This window comes from Nyctibius grandis, chromosome 5 (genome assembly GCF_013368605.1).
Source record: "Nyctibius grandis isolate bNycGra1 chromosome 5, bNycGra1.pri, whole genome shotgun sequence".
Classification (NCBI taxonomy): domain Eukaryota; kingdom Metazoa; phylum Chordata; class Aves; order Nyctibiiformes; family Nyctibiidae; genus Nyctibius; species Nyctibius grandis.
Genome location: NC_090662.1, coordinates 29,611,790 through 29,633,494, shown reverse-complemented (window position 1 = coordinate 29,633,494; position 21,705 = coordinate 29,611,790). Strand labels below are relative to the sequence as shown.

General features: G+C 39.7%; 1 protein-coding gene across 8 annotated transcripts in view; it reads left to right on the top strand.

The window, feature by feature from the left end:
* ST7 (suppression of tumorigenicity 7) overlaps window positions 1–21,705 on the top strand; it is a 173,901-nt gene that overhangs the window by 136,206 nt on the left and 15,990 nt on the right. For 7 of the 8 annotated variants that reach the window (XM_068400442.1, XM_068400445.1, XM_068400443.1 and 4 more), the window contains 3 exons: window positions 7,389–7,461; window positions 9,009–9,111; window positions 19,168–19,318. In XM_068400442.1, coding sequence (XP_068256543.1) covers window positions 7,389–7,461; window positions 9,009–9,111; window positions 19,168–19,318 — 327 coding nt within the window. The remainder of the gene's footprint in view (window positions 1–7,388; window positions 7,462–9,008; window positions 9,112–19,167; window positions 19,319–21,705) is intronic. The other variant, XM_068400444.1, reaches the window with a different exon arrangement.

Sequence of the window (21,705 nt, the reverse complement as noted above, 5' to 3'; positions counted from 1 at the left end):
GGTATGCACAAGGACTCAGCAAACACAGGCTTAACCAGTATAACCCTTACAGTTCATGAGTCACAGAAGGCCCATCTCAGGGAGTCTCAGCTCACTTTAGAACTCATCAGCTTCATGTGTTGTAAGATTTATTGGAATATAAAACAATGAATTCATTTCTACTTTCCTATCTGCAGTTTCTGTTGGTCCCACTCCACTGCCTTTTTTTCACTGAGACCAAGCCTGATTTATTGTATTTTGATAACATATGAACAAATTATTTCCTTGAGCAGTCTGCCCCCACCCTGGGCTAAAAAGTTGGATCACATTATGCGAAACCTCAGCCTCTGCAAGCAGACACACTGCTTTTCCAAAAGCCATGTGTTAAATTGTGTTTATATTATGTACCTGGCAACAGAGCTGATGTCCATAATCATTATTCATGGAAAAAGGGCCTCATTAGTGGGACGGCATGCACTGTTGCTGAGCTACATCATTATGGTTTCAGAGTTCAGTGTCTGTCAATAGAGTGCAGATGACCTAAATACTATTGAATTCTGAAAGGATTTTTGGCTCTGATTTAACACATATCCATGTTATTTACAGCAGAAATAGTTATGGCTGCTAAAGAGACTGTTCTTGATGGAATAAGCTTCTGCTATTCGTAGTAGATAAAGTTTCTCTGCTCCTCTTTCCTTGCTTTTTTAACAGACTGTTTTTCAGTGGAGTAGGTCTGCTTGTTGTGATGCTTAGAGCAAATGATTTAGTAACTTCCCTGGGCAGCCAATTGCTTTGATTGTTATTATCTGGTAACCTGGGCACTGTGTGAAAACTCAGACCTTTCTGGCAATTGAAAGTCAGATTTGAAAAGAATGGATTCCTATGTATTTAGTCATAGTGATGCAGTGGTTCCTCCTTAAACCTGTCCTTGCTTTCCTTTTTTTTAAATGACAGTGTTTTCCAGTGAGACTATAAGCCTTCTGGTTTGAGGAGGAACACCTTATACGCATTCCCTTTTCACTTACCCCCTTGCAAAGAAGGACAGAGACCATGTCACGATGTAGACAGAGTCCCAAAGTCAGAGTTCACTTGAGAAGATAATTTAGACCAAAGGATACATAGAAACAAAGTGGGTTTTAAATACAGAAGGTGTCATTCTGCTCTAGGCTATGACACTTTTTTATTTGGTAACAGCTTATGTCAAAGAATCCTCCTTTAAATTACTGTCAAATCAAAATGCAGGCTTTTGAAGAAACACTTTAGACACTTGTCTTTGTCTTGGAATACTTTCAACTTAGTGAAATACAAACAGGTAATGCAGAGAAATTAGTTCTCTAAAATGTAGCCTATTCAGGGCTACTGTCCTTTCTCCAGTCCCCCTCTGTGCAATTTCTTCTTGTTAGTTTCCTTTCAGACTTATGAAATAGGTAAATTCTATTTACATTGAACTTGAAGGTATTGTAGAGAGTTGCAGATTGATGAACCAATTGCATGGAGTCTTCAGTAATATTAGCTATGGTCTCCAGGGGTTTTGTGTAGACATATATATTTGAGATCACAGCTCCACTCCATCAGTTTCATTACTTGCCATGATTATGTTTGGTATTTTTGAGAAGATGTTCTACCTGGTGGCACTAACTGGGTAGATGTTCTAAGTGCAAGGAAGGGTTTTCTTCTGAGTTAAAGATATAACAAGTGGCAGTACGGAAGCAACCATTACCTCATGCACACTATTTTATAATCCTTTTATTTCTTTGAAAGAGAGACTTTAAGAGAAAGTTCCTTTTAGTTAAGGTCATACCAAAGCCTAGTCTACCTTCTCCAAGAGACACAAATCGGGTAAGACCTCCAGTTTGTGTAACAGCAGTAGCAAGAGAATAGTTTGTCTTTTCTCCCATTACATCTTTTTGAGCTTGTGTTTCTAAGAACTAGTTTCTTTCATGTCAAAATCACTTGTCACTTCAGTTAGGTCTCTGCATCAGTTCTGTGTCTGTTCATACCATCTGGTCTCTTTTTTTGCCATATGATTCTGTGGGGTTTTTTGTTTCTTCTTCTTGTGCACAAGCACAAAAAGTCTAAACTAATTATACTAATCTTGCTCTTTCTAATCTCCTATAGGAGAAATTATTTCTTCCCCTCTGTAACACATTTAGGATTGAAGTTGGTCAAATTAAAGGTCCTGACACCTGACTGGTACTGAGATACTAATCTCAGCAAGAGTTGCATATGAAGTGTTTACAACCAGCAGTGACCCTCAATATCTTTCCATAACTGGACAGTTTAAGTTTTAGTTGTGGTCATGGCAAAATAAACACTTTTTGTTTGTGCTGAAATGTTTTTCCCAGCCTATCAGGGGACCAAAATCCAGGCCTTAACATACACAGTGGCTATGTGTTTGTGTTTGGTTGGGGTGTTGCCCACCACTGAGGAAGAATGTCAGAAAGTACAGAGAATTGGAACTGCTTTGTTTTGCAAGCACAAAGTAAGCGTTAGATCATTGTATTCATAGTTTTGCTCCCTCCAGCACGTTTTCTACCACGTTTTGTGGAAAAATGCAATGACTATTCTCATGGGAGACAATACTACAGGATATTAGATCTTTTTGACAGAGTGTTTTTCCCCTGATATTCAGTTCATACTTTCCTTTATTGAATTCCATCCCATTACTCTTGCTTTTAACCATTTGTATCAGCTTAATTCACTTCTTCCTCAATGTTTATGTCTTTGTAGATGACTGCATCTCTCTTCTGTCATCACTGATCCAGCCTGCACATACTTATTTGCTAGAGCACTTTCAATCTTTCCCATAAGCAATTTTTCCTACCACCTGTGCAAGAGCTGACAATCTAGCCTGCAGGTGCAGAGAACTGGGGGAGTTCTGTGCTGACAGGGCAAGTATTGGCCTATCACTTAAACACTAGAGACTACAGACAGGCTGAGGGAGAGAAAATCAGAGCTGAGGTTCACCCCCAAGCCATAGCACAATACATGTCCTGTATTCCACCATTTTTTGTTTTACCACTTCGCATAACTTCTTCCAGTTTGTTGATGTACTTTCAGTTACATATTTGGACATATGTGAATGATCCCAGCAGCTTAATGCAGTCTCTTTCCAGTGCTATATGAAGAAGAACTAGCAGTTTGACTGGAAGGATCTTACTGTGCCAATTATGGCCCAAGATCTACAGCTTATTTCAGCAAATATTTGAGTTCCATTAGTGTTGATAAGACTATTCAACTATCTGAAATTAAGCCCATGGGAATCTGTATTGTTGACTTGGAAATAACATATGCTTTGGGGTCAAAATAGGGAATAATTTCTGATTAGTGACTTAGATTTTACATTTATTAATGACTAAAGCAATTGCAGCATGCCTGTCTCTTCATATTTAGGGCCTTCTGATGACTTGGTTAGGGAATGTTGCACCAGTCCATATCCAGATGCATCATTTCTTGGTTTAGTTGCTATTTCATGAAAACAATAGATCCCATGGACTATTTGGATAATATATGGCATATTCTGGATATCTTGAATCAGAGAAGTAGTGATATTATGGTTGCAAGTCTCTATCCATAGCATCTTTCCATTAGTTCACTCTCACAAGCAACCACTTATGAAACAAATGACCGGTAAGGATTCACTTTCCCAACCCTTCCATAGCTGACTGGGGATAATCGAAAGAAAATGCTCATAAATTAAGTCTAGACTATTTTGTATTCTGTTTAAAGATAGAAGCAATAAGGAAGAAGGAAAGTCTTTTTTAGATTGACGCATTGGTTCTTATCAGGCAAAAAATGTCCTGATGGTTTTGACAACAGAATAGCAGTCACATCTTTCAGCACATTGTGGGAGCTCCGCGAGTAATCACAGGAGGGTGGGAAACAGTATATGTGAAGATATTTTGCCAGATGGCTCACAGAGCTGGACACAGTCATTTCTGAAAAACTTCACTTTGGTTCCTGACAGAGGACGTATCTCCTAGGGCTAGTTTAGGTTTGATTTCCTTGCTAAATTCAAGTTGTAACCAGAAATAATTGTTTTATGCTTTTCTCTAAAATATGAGGGTCCAGTTCTGGCAATGAAGCCTGAATTATTTGAGGTTTTTAAAGTATTGTAGTGATCAGACCAGGATATAGCAGAACCAAATACTTACAGTCTAATATGGAGCAAACAAAAAGCAAAACGCTTTCGGAGGGAAGCGGGCATGGACCTACTGAGGGCTATCTCCACAGCAACATAAACATGAACGTTTATATGTATTTCTTCCATTGCCAAGGGACTGTAGGTATTATCCTCAAATAATTGCTGCTTGCTCATTAGGAGCAGAGTACTGGAAGAGTCCTCCTGGGTGAGTCAGGTCCCCCTGCTGTTGCATTCACTGCATATTACCCCTTCCATGAACTGAGCAAGCTCCATCCTAGAATTAGCTATTTAGTTTGCCTCACTGTTCTACCTGGAAATGTGCCTCAAAAATAATCTTCTCAGAAATCTTCTTTAAATCTCCAGCCTAAATTTAATTATGAACTGTTTATTCTTGTGCCAATGTTATCCTTTACCTAAGCAGCCCTTCACCTTTCATGATGTTCCATGTGGGTATGCATAGGGAACAGCTGTATCTTCTCTCAGACTTTATTTCATTTGGATTGTTACAAAAACAGTCCAGTTTTCCTGTTTACTTCTGTTGTTCTTGACCATGGGTGATCAGATCTGAACACTGCATTCCTTGAGAAATCCCATTTCTTCTGCAGAAATGACGCAGGTGGTGTACCTGAGCCTTACCTCACCTCACCACATTTCCCCTCCTGGCAGATCCCAGCAGTTCATTGTGGATCATCCTGCAATCTATATGTACAGACGTTTCCAGCTCAGGAGCACTTAATTCCTACTAGAAGATACTGTTTTGTGATACGGTGTTTTGTTTTAGTATATTTAACCCTGGATCAAGCTCAGTTCCTACTGTATGATCTCTTAGCCAAGAGTTGTAATAATCCTCACAACTTGGTCCATGCAACTTCCACTGAACATTCGCCATCCAAGTATCAATGATGTGATGCAGAAACTAGCCTTTATACATGTGGTTAGAGGCTTTTTGTGTGTTGGGTGGTCTCATTGTTTAACCTCATGGATTGTGTATTAATGGCTGAATTGCCATTTTCTTGCTGTCATTCTGGCTTTTGCTGGCATACCTGCTTTCTTTGGTGGAATTGAGCCAGCAGCTTTCATCAGCATAACAACTGTTTTTGCTCTGCTACATTAGTTATATACTCCAGACCTCTTGATTCCTCCTGGTTTTCAGCTCCATCAAACAGATAGAAAAATGAAGTGGTTCTCTCGCTGCATTATTCGAAGAAGTCTGGGCAAACATTCTCTTTCATATATAGAGTTTGCCTTTTGCCTGGGAAAACGTATTTCCAGGGACTTCTAGGTAGACTTCTTGTTCTGTGTCATTCATGCAAAATTTTGTAAAGGCCAGATCCTGAACCAATGTTACTAGGTTTGAACTGGTGCAGGGGAAAATATTTCCCATGAGGCAATGGTGGCTTGGTGGCCCAGAGAAACATTTGGAGGTAAGAGGAAAATAAGGTATTCTATTGACCAATTGAAAATCTTATAAATGACAGCACATCGTTGGTTTTCTTGGTTTTTTTTTTCTTTTCCATTCCTCTACCTTTCACTCAATTTATGATTTGATGAATAAGGTTTATACTGAAAGATAGAGACCAGTATGTTCTGAAAAAGGTAATTTCTGTTTACTGGAAATAGCTTTAAACTCCTGATGTTAAGGAAAACCTGGTATAAGCAAGGTTATTGAGGGTGCTTATAAATAGTGTCTCCTCCTGTCAGTGAAGATGTGCTCACGTCTTGTCTGTAGCTAGCTTCTATTAGTGGAGTAATTAACATATCTATCACCCAGACTGCTTTGCATGCCGTTGATTTTAATTACTTTAGTCACTACAGTTACACACTCCAGTGAAATTATGGTTGGAATATATTATAGGGGAGCCTCCAACAAGATCTTTACATCTTTACATCTATCATTCTATTATTCTATGATTCTGTGATCTCACCCTTGAAGTGCAAGTGCATAAAAAGACAAGAGAGAGGATTTAACAGGTAGCATTTTCAAAGCGCCTCAGTCATTCTGGTGATGTTTTCTGTCTAACAGAACAATGTTCTGCTTGGTTGTTAATAACTGAAGGATGGTGACTGCTGCGATATGACTTGCTTGTCCTCTGTAACTCCTTTTTGGAGCCCTGTCTTGCAAGGCACTGGGGTTCAGTGACCACAAGTTTCTCTTAACCCTAAAGTTACCAAGGTTTATGGTAATTTCATCTTTCTAATCAACTTTAGTGACAAACTGAGGGATAGTTTCTTACAACAATAGTCAGATTAGCTGCTCTTCACTTTTACAGTGGGCCTACTCCAGTGCCTTGTGTTTACTACGCTGTGTATTTGCTATTTACTATAGGAAGCTATAATACTGCCGTGTGCAGAAGTGTTTGCAGAATCCAGCCTTTAGTGGGGGTTGTTCTTCTTTTTTTTTTTTCATTTAGCTGTAATCTTTAACTTTTTGATGCTGGAATATTTCAGTCACTATATAATGTGTGTCTGCTGGGTAGATTACTAGTGTGGAAGTCAATTCTTCTCTGTAACAGTGGGAATGGATCTATAACTCAAGAGTGTTAAGCGGCATTTCTTTCTACCTTTTGGATGCTTTGTGCCAATCTATTGGTAGAGAACAGGTATAAATTAAGTTGAACTAATGGGTTAAGTCAGGTTTATGGCTCCTGTGTGTCTCTGGAACAGCATAAAATAGCCAGAGATTGTCTGGTGAATATTTTGGTCCCAGATTTCCTTAAGAGGCAAAACACCTTGTTTTACTGTTGATCTTTAACTGCAATAAATCTAATGGTTGTTTGCTTGCAAGTCAAATCCGTTATTGCTTGAATAGCTGTCTTAACTTGTACAGCTGCCACATATTCCTATTAGACAACTGCTTCTGAGTGAAAACAAGAGGAGTGAATAAGATAGCCCTCAGCTGTTACTTAGATGTTTTGTGAACTGTGGAAAAATTAATGTATTCCAGGTTACCTATATGTTTATGTATGAAGTAATGAATTCTTTCATTATGTCTCTGTCATGTCACTCTTTGAATTAGCTCTCTAATTAACCCAGTCGCTGCTTAAATAGCAGTTCCAGTGGTCATTAACACAGGTTTTAAAGCCTGTATATTGGATGGAAATTTAAAAATCCATATGACATGGGAGTACAAGTCCCAAGATCAGAAAGTATTTTGAATTCACATAATAATTTTGTATATGCTCTGCATACTCTGAAGTATCAATCACTTTTCTTTCTGCAGACTTTTAAATTTTCAGATGTTTACTTTTTTCTTTCTTTTCAACAGATATAAGCTTACCAAAGTCAGCAACAATATGTTACACAGCTGCATTGCTCAAAGCCAGAGCTGTCTCTGACAAGTAAGTGTGTAAGAACCACTGTCCAGCAAAATTTCTGATTTAACTTGAGATTTTTCTTAGCTCAGCCCACACCCTAACAATCTGCTGGGTTAGCAGGAGAATTCAGTCCCGCAGGAAATTCATGAAATGACTTTATATATAAGAAAAATTTGCAGTGATCAAACATTGCACTTCAAGTATTACAGAAGAAGAAAAGAAGGATAAATTCAATTCTTTATGTATACTATCTGGGTGAGCTTTGGCTTCCTAGATAGTATAATGAAGATGCAACTAAAAGGTGTTGTGTGGCTGAACCTCTTCAACTTTGTATAAGCCTGACCACAAAAAGGTAATAAATAAATGTGGATGCCCTGGTAGCAATGTCATTTTACAAGTGCTGTTAGAAGACTGCTCATCAACTTAAATAGCGGCAGGTGGATTTAGCATTACTATGTCAGGGATTCTGAGAGGTAGATGACATTCATATTTTTAGAGACACAAATATCTGCTCATTCCTGTTATGGTTTTCTCTTGGGTCTCAACCTTCCAAGGTGCTGAGCACGTCTACTTGACGCCTATGGACTTGAGAGCACTGGCCCACTCTGAAAGGGTGCTCAGCTCCTTGTGAGATGGAGCTCAAAAATCCCAATTCTGCTCTCAGATGCCTTCACACAAATCCCAGGCAGAGTTGTGTCTGTGCACCTGAGGGTCGAATGTCTCCCTAAAGTTGGAAAGCAAGTAGAGTGGAAAGCCATTTTCTTGACTGACATCCTGACAGTTTTTGCTTTTAAAGTGTATGTACACATCAAGATCTAAGTAATTTTCTTTCATTCTTTTTATTCTGTAGATCGCCAGTACCTACTGCAACATCTTTCCTCCCTACACAGCGACTCCAGCTTGGGAGGGCAGGGCTAAGGTTGTCACAGCTTTCCCTGTGGTGTCTGCCTGCCAAGTACAGCTCTGGAGTTAGCCGTGGGGTGTGAGGTGAGAAAGAGATTGCATGGTCTGGTTTTTCATTCACTGGGGCAGATGATTTGCCCGAAGTTTGGGCATGCTACCCTAAATGGTGCTGCAGCCAGTAGACCACCTGCTACTGCTGCTGCATCGTGCTTCCATCCCAACCTGACCCAGGGGCATTGGGTTGGGAACCTCCCTAAAACCTCCCCAAACCTGTTTTAATAGAAACCCTCCAACAATAATTTGGCATTGTTTTTTTTTTTTTTTTTGCTTTTCTTTTTTCTGCAACTTCAGCCTTGAATATGCCCCTTAACAAGGTACCTAGAGCAAATTTAGATTATAGAGAAATCTACAGGATTTTTTTGAACTGACAAAGGACTGTTTGAACTGACTTTCTGCCATGGTTAGATGCAAACATGCTTTCCACTTCTCCTGAGATTTTCATTGGCCTTGATGTAATAGATCACACAGAGTTTCCACTTGCTATGGAAGTTTGGAGAGCATAGGAAATTGACTCAGTTTGGTTATATGGGCCCATGTTCTAGATTCCTTTTCTGGCTTTTTCTTACTAGCATTACTGACCTAATGTGTTTGTTTCTTTGCTTTTGTAGATTTTCTCCAGAGGCTGCCTCAAGGCGAGGGCTGAGTACTGCAGAGATGAACGCAGTAGAAGCTATTCACAGAGCAGTAGAATTTAATCCACATGTGCCAAAAGTGAGTACGGAGAAAACACTGTTGTAGCTTTACCACTGCTGAGGACCTAACTCCTGATTTCTGTGTTAGATTAATGCGTGATGTTGTGGAAAGGGGAGCAAACAATGGGAAGGGAAAGAAGCTGATAGTATGCACAGGTTTTTTGTTTGATATTTCATGTTCAGTGTCTTCTACTCTGGACCGTGCAACTTGAAATTTTACCTGAAGTGAGTCCTCTATGTGAGCAACAATTACATGGTGGATTGCAGTAGTAGACACCACCAAATGCTACACTTCAGGACAGAACCATGCATAAAGACAGATTATTATTTACAAGATACTATTAAAGATCTTCTAGTTCAAAATAGCATATTTTATTTGTTTTGGTGATTACGTGTAAGAATATGTTTTTGGCATGCTATACAAAGGAACCTATGTTTGCACGTCATGGCGTACTTCATATAAGTTGTGTTAGGAATTCCTTATGCAGCACTCTGTCATTAAGTTCTGAGAATGCAAATCTCAGAGATGAAGAATTGCTGAGAACTACAAAGTAAGAAAAGGGATTTATGTTCTAATGCCCTAATCCCCTCTCTAGATATGTATCTCAGCAGTAAGAATCTTGCCCAGGGGCTACTAAAGGCTAATGTATTTTATTATTTCATCACCTGATATGCAGTATTGCAGTCTGTAAGTTCATTGTAAAGGCAAACTAGAGGCAGATGCTTTTTGGCCCTTGGAGATCTGCCTCTGAACCTCAATCCACAAACCTTTGGACTAGTATTGCCCTTTGAAAGTAAGCAGCCTCCACTGGAGAGCAAAAGACTGGTGTGTGTTAATGTAGGGAGCCTGTAGGGTACAGCTGAACACCAAGTCTGGTCAAGATAAACTCAAAACCTCTCCCATATGTACACATGGATTGCAGAAAGTTCATTCTCATGCATTGCAGGAATTAAATTGAGTTATATCTGTTATGCCAACCACTGAATAGCACAGTTTAGCTATCTGAAAGTTAGGCTGTTTGTTTAATAAAATCATCTAGACTTCCTCTACAGGCAGTGGAAAGAAGGAACTATCTTAGACACATCTAGACAGACTTTCCCTCTGAGATGCCTGTTTCTACACTGACTATGAAAGGAGCAACTATTTTCCCGTAAAAGCCTGATTTTTAGACAAGATTTAGGTGAGATGAGTCCCATTGTATTACTAGCTGATCTTCTATTTTTGTGCCAAGTTATAAAATGAAAATATTAAATGAAGTTTGGTTCCAGGACTGCTTCTGTGGAATTCTGTTTACTTTCTTCCATCCCAATGGTTCTTGCACCAACACAACCATTGATATTTCTCTCCTGCGTGGTTGCCTATTTAATTCTCTGTTCCAGTCCTGTTCTGGGTGAACCTTTCTGAATGTTTTACTGAAGCCTGGTTAGAGTTTTCTATCCTTGCTGTCTGAAAAATTAGCTATCTTTCCAAGCAAAGGTATCAGTTTAGCCTGTCCTGAGCAATCCTTAGGAGCCTGTTCCATTTTCCTCACTTAACTCCATGCTTTTGATAATTCTTTCCATCAAAATCTTTTTTAACAGTTTTCATACTAATGATTCCATATTAACACATATTGTTTCCCTCTTTAAATGAACGGCATTGCATTTACTTCTCTCATCACTGGATCACTTGATTCTGAGTGGGGGTCTTTTTATTTTAAGTCAGTTACACTAGTCTGGCTGTTACTGGCCCTGGTTCATTCACTGTTCAGGGACAGAGATCATCGGCTGCAGTGGCCTCCACATCTGTACATGCTTCTAATGTCCATCCTGTTATTGTCTCCATGCTCTGCACTGCCATGAAACTGAGGCTAAGTCTTTTTGCGTGTTCTTTTTCTGTTTATACTTAAGAGCTTTCTCTTCTTTGGTTTGACTTCCTTTGCAAAATCTACCTTACTGTAAGTTATGGCAGTTGCTCCATAACCTCTGCACTTCCAGACCTCCAAGATCCTGCTTCTCCTGTCAATCAGTACTTTTCATTCATCGCTTGTGACCTCCTTCTCGCTAACCAGCTTCTGTTTAGGTGGCTGTTCAATGCAAGGCTGAATCTCCTTTATGACAAGTATCCCCATGTGTGAAATGCAGCTTGAGTGTTATTTTTGGTACTTTTGATTTAAAGAAATTCCAGTCCTCTTCCTCACTTAAGTTCCTGAGCTTTTCAGTCAGTTCACATGGTTAATTGATTCCCTCAGTTTTTCGAAGTCTGACATTTTGAAATTGAAAACCTTTGTGAAACATATAAACTATCAGGATAACAGGGTAGTAATGGGAGCAGACTCTAGGGTTTTTTTAGTTCATGTTTTAACATTAAAACAGTGTAGCCTAATACAGATTAATATGCAGCACTGCTGATTTCACACTCATTCTTTCTGCTATTAGCTGTTCAGGTGGCAAAACCATATTTTTGGTTATAATTTTATGCACAGTATGGATATTACACCTCAGTTTCCACTCAATTATGATTGAAGTCATATCCAATTTGTTCTTAATGAAATGGAGATAAGTTTTAGCAAGCAGCATCACAAGAAATCTTAACAGTGCCACAAAACTAGTATGTCTTCAAAGCTTTAGGATTTAAACACTAATGAGTCTCCTGTTCAGACTGAGGAAGAAATAAATTACAAAGGTGACAAATTATTTAAAGCATTTGCAAAGTTCTACTTCTGCAAACCAGAAGCCTTGAAAGCAGGGAACTGCACTATTAAAGAGAAAAAAAAAGGTTCAATATGTTTCTAGTTTGTCTCAAAATGAGATTTTAACATTTTCAGTGCAAATCATTAAAATTTAGAATTACCACATAAAAAGATTATTACTGGATATGTATTTTCAAGACATTTAACTGGAAATAGCAGGTTTTTGCTAATGAGATTCTGAGACAAAGGGAACACAGGGAACACACTCTGAACACGCTGAGAGATGCTGCTGAGCTGAATTTAGCAAGAAAAGGAGACTGAGTCTCCTGTTGTGACCTATTGCAGGTTTGTGTAAAACAGCCATGGGGTTCTTGCAATGCTGCTGATTTTTCCCTAGGAGATTATGGCCAGATTGCAGTCCAGTGTTCCATAGTGATGTTGCAGAGGTCAGGTATAATTCTTACACTTTCCTTTGCATGTAGTCTGAAGATGTAGGAACCTCGTAAAAAGAAGCAGTTTAAAAGTCCCAGATTTCCATCTTTACATAGAGGTGAGAAACACTGCAAAAACACCTACCTTCCACATAGGAACCAGTGTGTATGCATGGTTCTGGGAGTCTTCTCAGTATGTATGTCATGAAGATGTTGGCACCCACTTTGATTGATTCTAGATGACTGTGCATCACCTTGGTTTTTATTTTCTGTCTGCACAAAAGTGCCTTTTACAAAGGTCTGATATGGCTGACAGTCTTTCTTTAGACAGCCACCCTTCCAGCAAATAACCTTCTTTAGACACAGGTCTCATCTTCCCTTTTTGATTAAATTTCAATGACAATTTAATTCCCAGAGATCAGTCCCTTAAGTCTCAGCCATAGGTGATAAATTCTCATTGTTTTTGGAATACATGGGAGTCAAGATGTGACACGTGGAGGTACCAGAGTTCGGTTGAACCAAAGGCAATACAGAGCTCAGTGCAGCCTGCCAGACCTCTCCAGGAAGCTGGGCAGCTGACCTGGCCATGCTGTTTCTGGAATCTGAGCTCTGCAGGGGAAGGCCAGCTCAGGTGTGTCGACTATGATCTCCTTCTTGACTGCAGCGAAAATGGAACCACTGTCAAACTGATCAAGACTTCTCATTCTGAAGACATCTTACCTGTAAAAAGGTTTCTGTGCTGGAAAGTGGCTTAATTTTTTAAGCTGTACTAGAAGAATATTTGATAAAAGAGATTGCGTCTGTCTACAGTTTGTCTTGTTTATGTTACTGAAGCAACTCAGCTACAGCAAATTGCAGCTTTATACTTTGGCAGAGATTGCCTGTGTAAAAAGAAAGCACTTCACCAGGCAGAGTGTTTTCAGGGCTCTTTTTAGTAGAAGAAAAACATAACCAGTTGCAGATTGAAGTCAGCAATACAGCAGGAAAGAGGACAAAGCAGAGATGTGAATTTCACTATGAGAAGAATCACAACAAATTGTATCACTTGTTTGTGAAGATTTGTCTGATTTTTTTTTTTCAACCATCTTTGTCTTAAATGAGATTCTATGGACTAGGATCTTTTTGTTTTAGTGTAGGGCCATGCACTGTGGAGTTTCAGTCCCAAGGAAATGTGCTGACACTGTCTGAGAACATGCTGCTCAAAAATTTAAGAGTTAAACAGAAAGTTTTTTATTGCCACTGAAGTAGTTGGGGTATCACTGTAATTCCAGAGAGTTTCATATGGAAAAGAGAGTAGTACATCTTATGTCATGGAGAGTACATAATTTGTGGAGTGGGTGGGGAAAAAAGTATATGTGTATACACACACACACGCATGCACGCGTGCACGCGCACACACACACACAACTTCATCAATATTATTTATATGTTGTGTTTGGAGCTTCCCCACATATATGTGAGGCAACTATCCCAAGCTAACGCTGATAAAGTACCACAGCTGTTTCTGGGACATTCCTCAATTGTGGAACACCCTTTCTGAACTGATTTGCAAGGCTCCCTCCCTGTATTCAAACTCCTCCTGAAAAGCACCCCCTCTTTTCTGTTATCTATGAGACACGAGCTATTCAATAAAGTCAAAGGGAAGAGAAAACAGATGATGGTCCGTATATCTAATTGCTAAGTCAAAAGCATGCTCTGCACACAGTTGTATGGGTTTGCTATGAAAGCCAGGAGTTGAGTTGATTTAAAGAGAGTACCTGCTGAAGTTTGCTGCATTTGAAGCAGATAACTTAAATATTGATATTACTTTAACAAATGCCAATTTTCTGTGTAAACAGTTTCTTAGGGTATAACAAACCATTGGCTTAAACACTTTTAACGATTTATCTGTTCTCCATTTCATCCTTCCTCATTCCTTTCTTATTTATTTTATTTTTTTTAATAAGCACTGTGTCTGTGTGCTTGTGTGGTTTCTAGTAAGTTGTAGTTGCTAATAGAAACAAATAATGCAAACAAATTCATATACCAGATGGGAAATGAATCTGTTCCGCACACCCCATGATATTACAGAGAAACTATTCCAGACATGTTGAAGAGAGTTTTTAACTGTTCAGTGAGACGGTGATTTGGTTTTGTATGTCCAGCAAAAAGGCCAGACTTCTTAATTACCATCAATTCAATGAGAACTTGTAAGGTGACCTGAAAGCGGCTTCTCTGGGCATGTAGAGACCAGTATTTTGGAACTGCTTTAAGCTTGTGCTGTTCATCCCGCTGGGAGGAGGAGGGTTCCTGTTCAAACAATGTTAAATTCTCATATTCTGGCCTGGAGGGATGCTGTCACAGGTGCAGGAGTGACTATTGCCTGTTTGAGGCCTGAGCTGTAATTTCAGAGGCAAATTGCACAACTGAGGAAAAGAAGGAAACCTGCCTGAGATAGGTTGATTTATTTTATAAAAGGGCACTGAAGTAGCTCATTAATGTGGAACGTTAAAAGCACCCCCAACAGAGGAGAATTAGTAGCCAGAGTGCTGTCAATATTATGAAATAAATAACGTATATTCAATCAAGTCAAGTAAGAGAATGTTGCACTTCCACCATGTTGCACTTCATGTGTTCAAGGTCTGTTGTCATTCTCCAAATGCTCGTTAAAAGGCATATTCCCATATGTGTACAGAATGGCTATAGCTGAGCAATATCTACTACATTGTCATGTAACCGGCCCAGAAGACCTCTGTGGAAGCACATGAAAAATACCATTACCCATTTTGTAACTCCTAGAAGATAGGTTTTTGACAGGAAAAAGTTTGGGGTGAGAGAAGAAAGAGACCAGAGAAACAAGGAAGACAACCAAAAAAATCCAAGCCAAAACAATGCAGTGGAGAAGGGCTGATTGAGCCATCTGTTGATGACAGAAATCATTGCACAACTTTAGTATTCACTCATAACTTGATTAAGACTGGGTCATTCTGGCTGAAATTTTCTAGACTGTCTTTTCTGAGCTGATTCCTTTTTTAAAGGAACATGGTAACCCCGAATGGTGGTGACATGCTATTATTTCCTGTTCTGGTTAATCTTCTTCATCCATCATTGAAAAACAAATGCAGTCGGAGATGTGCTGGGCTTGCCATCTCCATTTCCTCCATGATGGCTAGTTCTTTGCTAAGTTTCTTATTAGCCTGTTACTTGACTCTTCCTCTGAAGTGGAACCACGCTTGAGTTCAGAGCCCTGTCAGGATGACAGAGGGCTCCCATCTTCCCTGTGTATTCAAAGTATTGAAAAGGTAGCAAGGTTTTATTGCTTCTATTGTAAAGGTTGTGGTTGAATCTGAGGGGGTGCCAGTGTACCAGGAGTTACAGTTAATAGGGAGTCTGTCAAGAGGTGTAGGTTGTTGTCTTGTAAAGCCAGATGGAGTTCATACTGGTATGAATTTTAGTGGTATGGTAGGATCTTGTGTCCATATTAGTCCTGTAACAACAAGGGCTGTGCTCTGGACTGAGGCCTTTGGAAATGTTGCGATATAAATAGTCAGATTCCCACCCTGAAGTCTTTGGTGGCTGAAGAGAAGACTGTACCTGTCTAGTGTAGTGTCTTTGATTAAGTGCAATAGCAGCCTCTTGGAAACTACAATCAGATGTCTTTGGCTGATTTTTTCCCAGAGCTGGAGATACTTGTTGCACTCAGAAGTCTGTCAGGACTGTGATTCATATGTTATATGGGCAGCTTGAGGACTGCAGCTTATTGGATAGTTTTTGAAGAAAGATTTTTTTTCATTGAATTTCATTTCACTGGAATTTGTCTGCTTGTCCAATCCAAAATGTTTCAGGGGGACTGTGTTGATTTCATGGACAATCTGCTAGAAACCCAGCAGATTGATGGGACTCAGTCCTGCCTCTGAAGTATGTGGGTGCCAGTAGGCTGCAGTTACCATAAAAGGGGGCTGCCCTTGGCTATGCTGTCTCCAAGTAGACCCTAAGCCCTGTCAGCCAAATCTCCAGGAACCTGAATGCCCTCTGGGCTTTTGAACTCACCTTGAAAATACAGCAGTGCAAGAATGGATATGATATTCTAGGACATCAAGACCATCCTAATTTTCATGGACAGTCATCTCTCTTCTTCCATAATAATGAAGCCCTACGTACAGCTAGGTGCCTTTTTGGTACCTATTACTCCTGTTTAGAGAAGTTAAACAGATGGAGGCCTTCAAGTGCTCTCTTGCAAAGCAGACTTGCCATTTCTTTGATTAGCTCTATTCTGTACTTGTGGAATTTGATCTCTACGTTCTGAAAGTGCCCGACGAGAACTGTACAGCGTGTTCCAGACGAGGTCTCTCTGGAGCTATCTACAATTAGCATTCCTGCTGGAAATGCTTCCAGAATAAATTCATTGACAGCTTGTATGCCCAAAAGGTGTGGCTGACCTTTGTGCATAAAACAAAACTACTCTGAGGCCCAAATGAGACTTGAGCCATACATCAACTTTATGCGTGGGTCTTCTTGAATATCACCAAATCAGATTATGGATTTTTTGTTTGGGAAAGTAGCTGTGATTGAGTAATGAGGGAAGTGTGTTTCACATTTTTGATCTGAGGAACTTTAAAAATATGTTTTTCTTTCTGAAACTGAGAAAAATGCAGACTGAAAAGTCAACACAAGGACTAAGAATGATTTGCAAGTTTCAAGATATATCCTTCTATCTGGTACCTTCTATCTGGTACTTGATTTGTTTTTAATCACTGATAACGAGCAATACATAAGAATCAAAATAACATGTTTTCATCTCAACGCTCCTAGAAATGGGACATTCCTTCCTGGTTTTTCTCTTCCTACAAATAGTGACATGGCCTTGAGGTTTTGGGGTTTTTTTTGATGGAAATATTTAAATATCGAGAACTTGCTTTCACATTTACTTTTGCAAAAAAATATGGAAATAAGTGTTATGTTCTAAATTAATCAAACAGATAGAAACCTGCAGCTCTTGCAGCTATATTCCATTCTGCTCAACAGGTATATGTGTGTTTTTAAAAGGGTGGCACATTCATTAGGGCAGTGAATAAGAATGTTTGCTATATCTCTGTAAGCTTGGCAACTCCCTCCTTCTTGTCAGGTCTTTATTCTGTTCTGTCAGTCTTAATCCCCTGTCCTGCCTACTAAATTGCAGCTTCCTCTGTTAATCCACCTGCTCTGCATCTCTCTCAAATTTTTCTGAAAGGCTTTAGAGAAAATCCAAGTATCACACATATTATTCCCACTGCTAATTTGGTTTCTTCTCCTTTAATACTGTTACCTGCATCAGAAACATGCATGATTTCTCTTTCCTCTTTGAAGTACTTATCTATTTCCCAGAGTTGACAGTTCTCTGCTTTGATCACAGTGCCTTCAAATCCTTTGCCTGTTTGGTAGCTCCTTCCAGGCTCCTTCAGGCGAAAGAGTAACTAGCCTTAGGGTGCCCTCCATGGCGTCATGCTATTGGTGCTCATTTCCCTCTGGCCTTTCCTCTTCCTTTCCCCAAGGCCGATTTTCAATTCTCATTTATTTCTTTTGCCCTCTTTTCTGCACCAGCTCACACACTGAGCAGGTGCCCCAGCATGCCCTGCAGTCTCCTGTTCACAAAAGTCAGCGTTTAAGAGGAGCTGTGGAAGGTTAACACCAACCATGCCTCTGTTTCACCTCTGGCATCAAGTTGCCCTCTCTGGGGTGCCTGCGATGGGTTGTTTTCAGTCCCTAGGTCCTTCAGCCTGCCTCCTTCCAGACCAAAGCAGAGACAGGAACGTGGGCACAGAGGCCTTAGTGAAGCAGAGGGGCTGCACGCTCACTCTCTTTTTGCCAATGATTAACTATAACTTTCTTTTCCAAACCTTGTGTTAGGGCCTGACAGTCTACTGGCTGACTCACCTACTGCCTCTTGTGTTAACTTAAATAGTCTGGTGGGGAGAACATTTGCTCTTGGGCATCCTGGAAGAGAGCGACAGTTTCCTTATATGCTATTGAAGAGCAGTCAGTGCCCAGCTGGGAAATGTTGTGCTTCTTGGAGGAGTTGATTTGGCAGCCTGTGATTTCTGTCATTCCTTTCCCTGTAAAGCATGCCAACAAGGGCTGTATCTTTCCCTTCCGCTGTATCTTTCCCCTTTGCTAACTGGACTGTAGTAACACCAGTGATGAGGTAATGTCTGCTGAACTGGTAGTGGTCTAGTTCATGGGCTGGGGAAGATGGGAAAATCACCTGCTTGAGTCATGCCCAGGACCTCTGTCTTCTCCTGTGGCATGAACCCTCTGTTTCATCCACTTCTGTTATGGGGGATCCAGTAATGAGGAGAATTGCTTGTGGGTTCAGTCAGTGGTGCTTTTCGTTTTCATACCATTTTCAATAACTATTTCAAGTAGCAAGTTTAAACATCCAAGACTCTTTTTTTCCTGGAAATCATGTATTTGTTACGTTTTGTAACTTTTTTTACTTTGTAACTTGTTGGTAGCTACTTGGTGGCTGCCAACCTTGCATATTCATAGACCTAGCAACCAGTTGATGGCAATGCAGTAAAGCAACCTGTGTGCAAACGATGAGTACTCAGTGTTTCCTTATGGAAAGACTATGTGGATCAAACTGCTTAATGTCTTCTTCATTTTATTATAAACACTTTTAATTAAAAAGCTCTTGTAATTAGATTCTCTTTTCTGCTTTGAGCCCTTTTTTCCATCTCCTTTGATAAGAGAGACATCTCATTTTGAAATTCTCTATAGTCCCCCTACTACAGCTGAAGAGCAGAAGATTAACCATCTGTCAGCGTATCTTAGTCTCCAGGAATAATTCAATAATTATCTTCAAGTGCAGTTGGTGGTGTTACCCATTTGATGAAACACTTATGAGGGAAAGTACTTCAGGGAAATAGACCTTTCAGTGTGCTTTGTAGAATTGCAGGCAGCTTTTTGTGGTTTTTATTACCTCTGAAATAATTGTGCTCTGATTTTTTATTGCAGTATCTACTAGAAATGAAAAGCTTAATTCTGCCCCCTGAACATATTCTGAAGAGAGGGGACAGTGAAGCAATAGCATATGCTTTCTTTCATCTTCAACACTGGAAAAGAGTAGAGGGGGCATTGAATCTCTTACACTGTACATGGGAAGGCAGTAAGTAATTCTCTTTCTTACAAAGGAACTAATCAAATATTTTAAATGAATGTCATGAGAAAATAATAGCTTTTTATGAAGTACAGTATGTGGGAATTTTGAAGGTCAGTAATACCCTCACTAGCATTGAAATATTTGAAATTCAAACTGAAAATACAAACTTCAATTAAATGAGAAAAAGGGTTCTGGATTCTTGGATTGTGTTTTCTGTGTAACTCTGAACGAAATTTCCCATCTTTGTGACATATTTTCTTACTTACGGATAAGGGGATAATAATTTACCTTCCTCATTCCAGAGTTGTAGGGATTTGTTTGTCATTATTTGAATGCTTTGATATTGGGAAATTATGAAAGTGCCTTATAAGCAGAAAAAAACCCCGACAACAGAAACATTAAATACCGTTTTGGTTTATACTATTCATTGGTATTTAATTGACAAACTGGAGTGAGTCCAGTGGAGGACTACTAGGATGTATATGGGGCTGGAACATGTGAAGTAGGAAAAGACACTGAGCGAGCTGGTTTTATTCAACCTGGAAAAGACTTCTGGTAGGTGAAGGAGGGATCCGTCTCTGTCTTCTGCCACCCGATGGAGAGATAATATGGAAGGCAGAATCAAAGTCTTCTCAGAAGGGCACAGCAGAAAGACAAGAGGCAATAGACACAAGCTGCAGCAAGAGAAATTTCATTTAGACATAAGGAAAATATTTTCAGAATGAGAGTGGTGATGCATTGGAACAGGTTGCTGGTATGTTGTGGGATCTCCATCCCTGGAGATACTCAGAGCTCAACTGAACATGGCACTTAGCAACCAGACCTAACTTTGAAAGTGACCCTGCTTTGAGTTGGAGGATCCTGTCTTTGAGATGTGCTCTTTTCAGGTTCCAGAGAATTAAGAAGTGCCATTTAGAATCAGCCTCTGTGGGCTTTTTTAATGCAGATTTTTCTTTCTGTAATCTGGTTCCCCTTTTCTGCTCTGCTTTCTTCTGTTCTCTTTTAGCCTCTCCGTTTGCTGTTCTCATTTAGGTTTATTGTAAAAGATACAGTTTGTCACCATGATAATTCCTACAGAAATGCACTTAATACCTCCATTGTAAAAGTGACTTACTGTCTCAGTCACCATATTAAATGGCCTGAACTTGTCTAATTTGCAATGTAGGCTCCCTGAGCAAGCAATGGCTTTATTTCTAGGTATATAGAACACCTTGCTCAGTAATCCATACCATTGCCACCTCGGGTTTCCTCTGCTCATTGTTCTCTGTCCTACCTGCTTGCTCTTTTCCTGTCATTTCTCCCAGTCTATTATTTTCTCCATCAAATCTTCCTTCCCAGTGGCTTATTTTCAGTGGTTTGCTTTTACGTTGCACTTCTTCTCTTCAAGATGCTTGCAGAGGTCCTTCAGCCCAAGGCTCATTATCCCATGTTTATGGAGCAGTATTTTGCAGGGAATCCTGAATAGATTTTTTGCTTTGTCAGGCTGGGGAGTCCCTAAGGGGCTATTTACGAGGACCAGCCTTTGGCACAGGAGGCTGGCTGCCCTGCAGTCCTCCTGCCACTTGGGAAATCTAGTCATCTGTACCTGAAGGCAGTGTAGGGCATTCCCATCTAACTGCATTAACTGATTCCTCTCCTTATTACTTCCACAGCAATCTGAATATGTACTATATTAGCTAATATTTATATAGTAGCCTGTAAAGATGTAAATTATTGTTGCATAACCTCTGAAGAAAAATCCATAATTCATTTTGCACAGTGATATCAGAGAGAGATGACCAGTGCACCAATCCTCGAGAATTTTGTTCAGATTTTGCTGACGCATAAAGACTCCCATGGGTTTTAATGGTTTCACCAGTGTCTAGTCCAATAATCATAACTCTTGGCCCATATCTTAGTCTGGGCAATATTCTTTACAGATGTAGTGAACTATTTATGTCGCTCTTATGTCCTTTACTTGCAAAAGGTTTCCTTGGCATCTCTGTGCAATTCTAAGTTAAAACCAGTGCACACATGACAGAGAAATTAAATGTAATTAAATACTAGTTCTAACCTACAGTCTACACACAGTACATGGTCAGTTGCCCTCGCTTTCTTTTTAGGTATTTATGTACTTGCCATTTCTTTAAAGTGTACTATTCTGTCAGTGTGCTTAAATAACCACAAGTCTCACTTTAATAGGTTGATGTAGGAATTTAATGCCCACATATATACACTGTTCAGTTCTGACCTTGTGGTTGGGCAGAATTAAGTACGTTCAGTCAGTCACTTGGGGATACAGCCTCTAACAAAATATATGCAGAAATGTCTTTGTGGTGTTTTAAATTCCAAAATTCTCACAGAGTGTTTTTCCCAAATTGCGTTCAACAACTGAGAAAAGTGAGGCTGTAAAA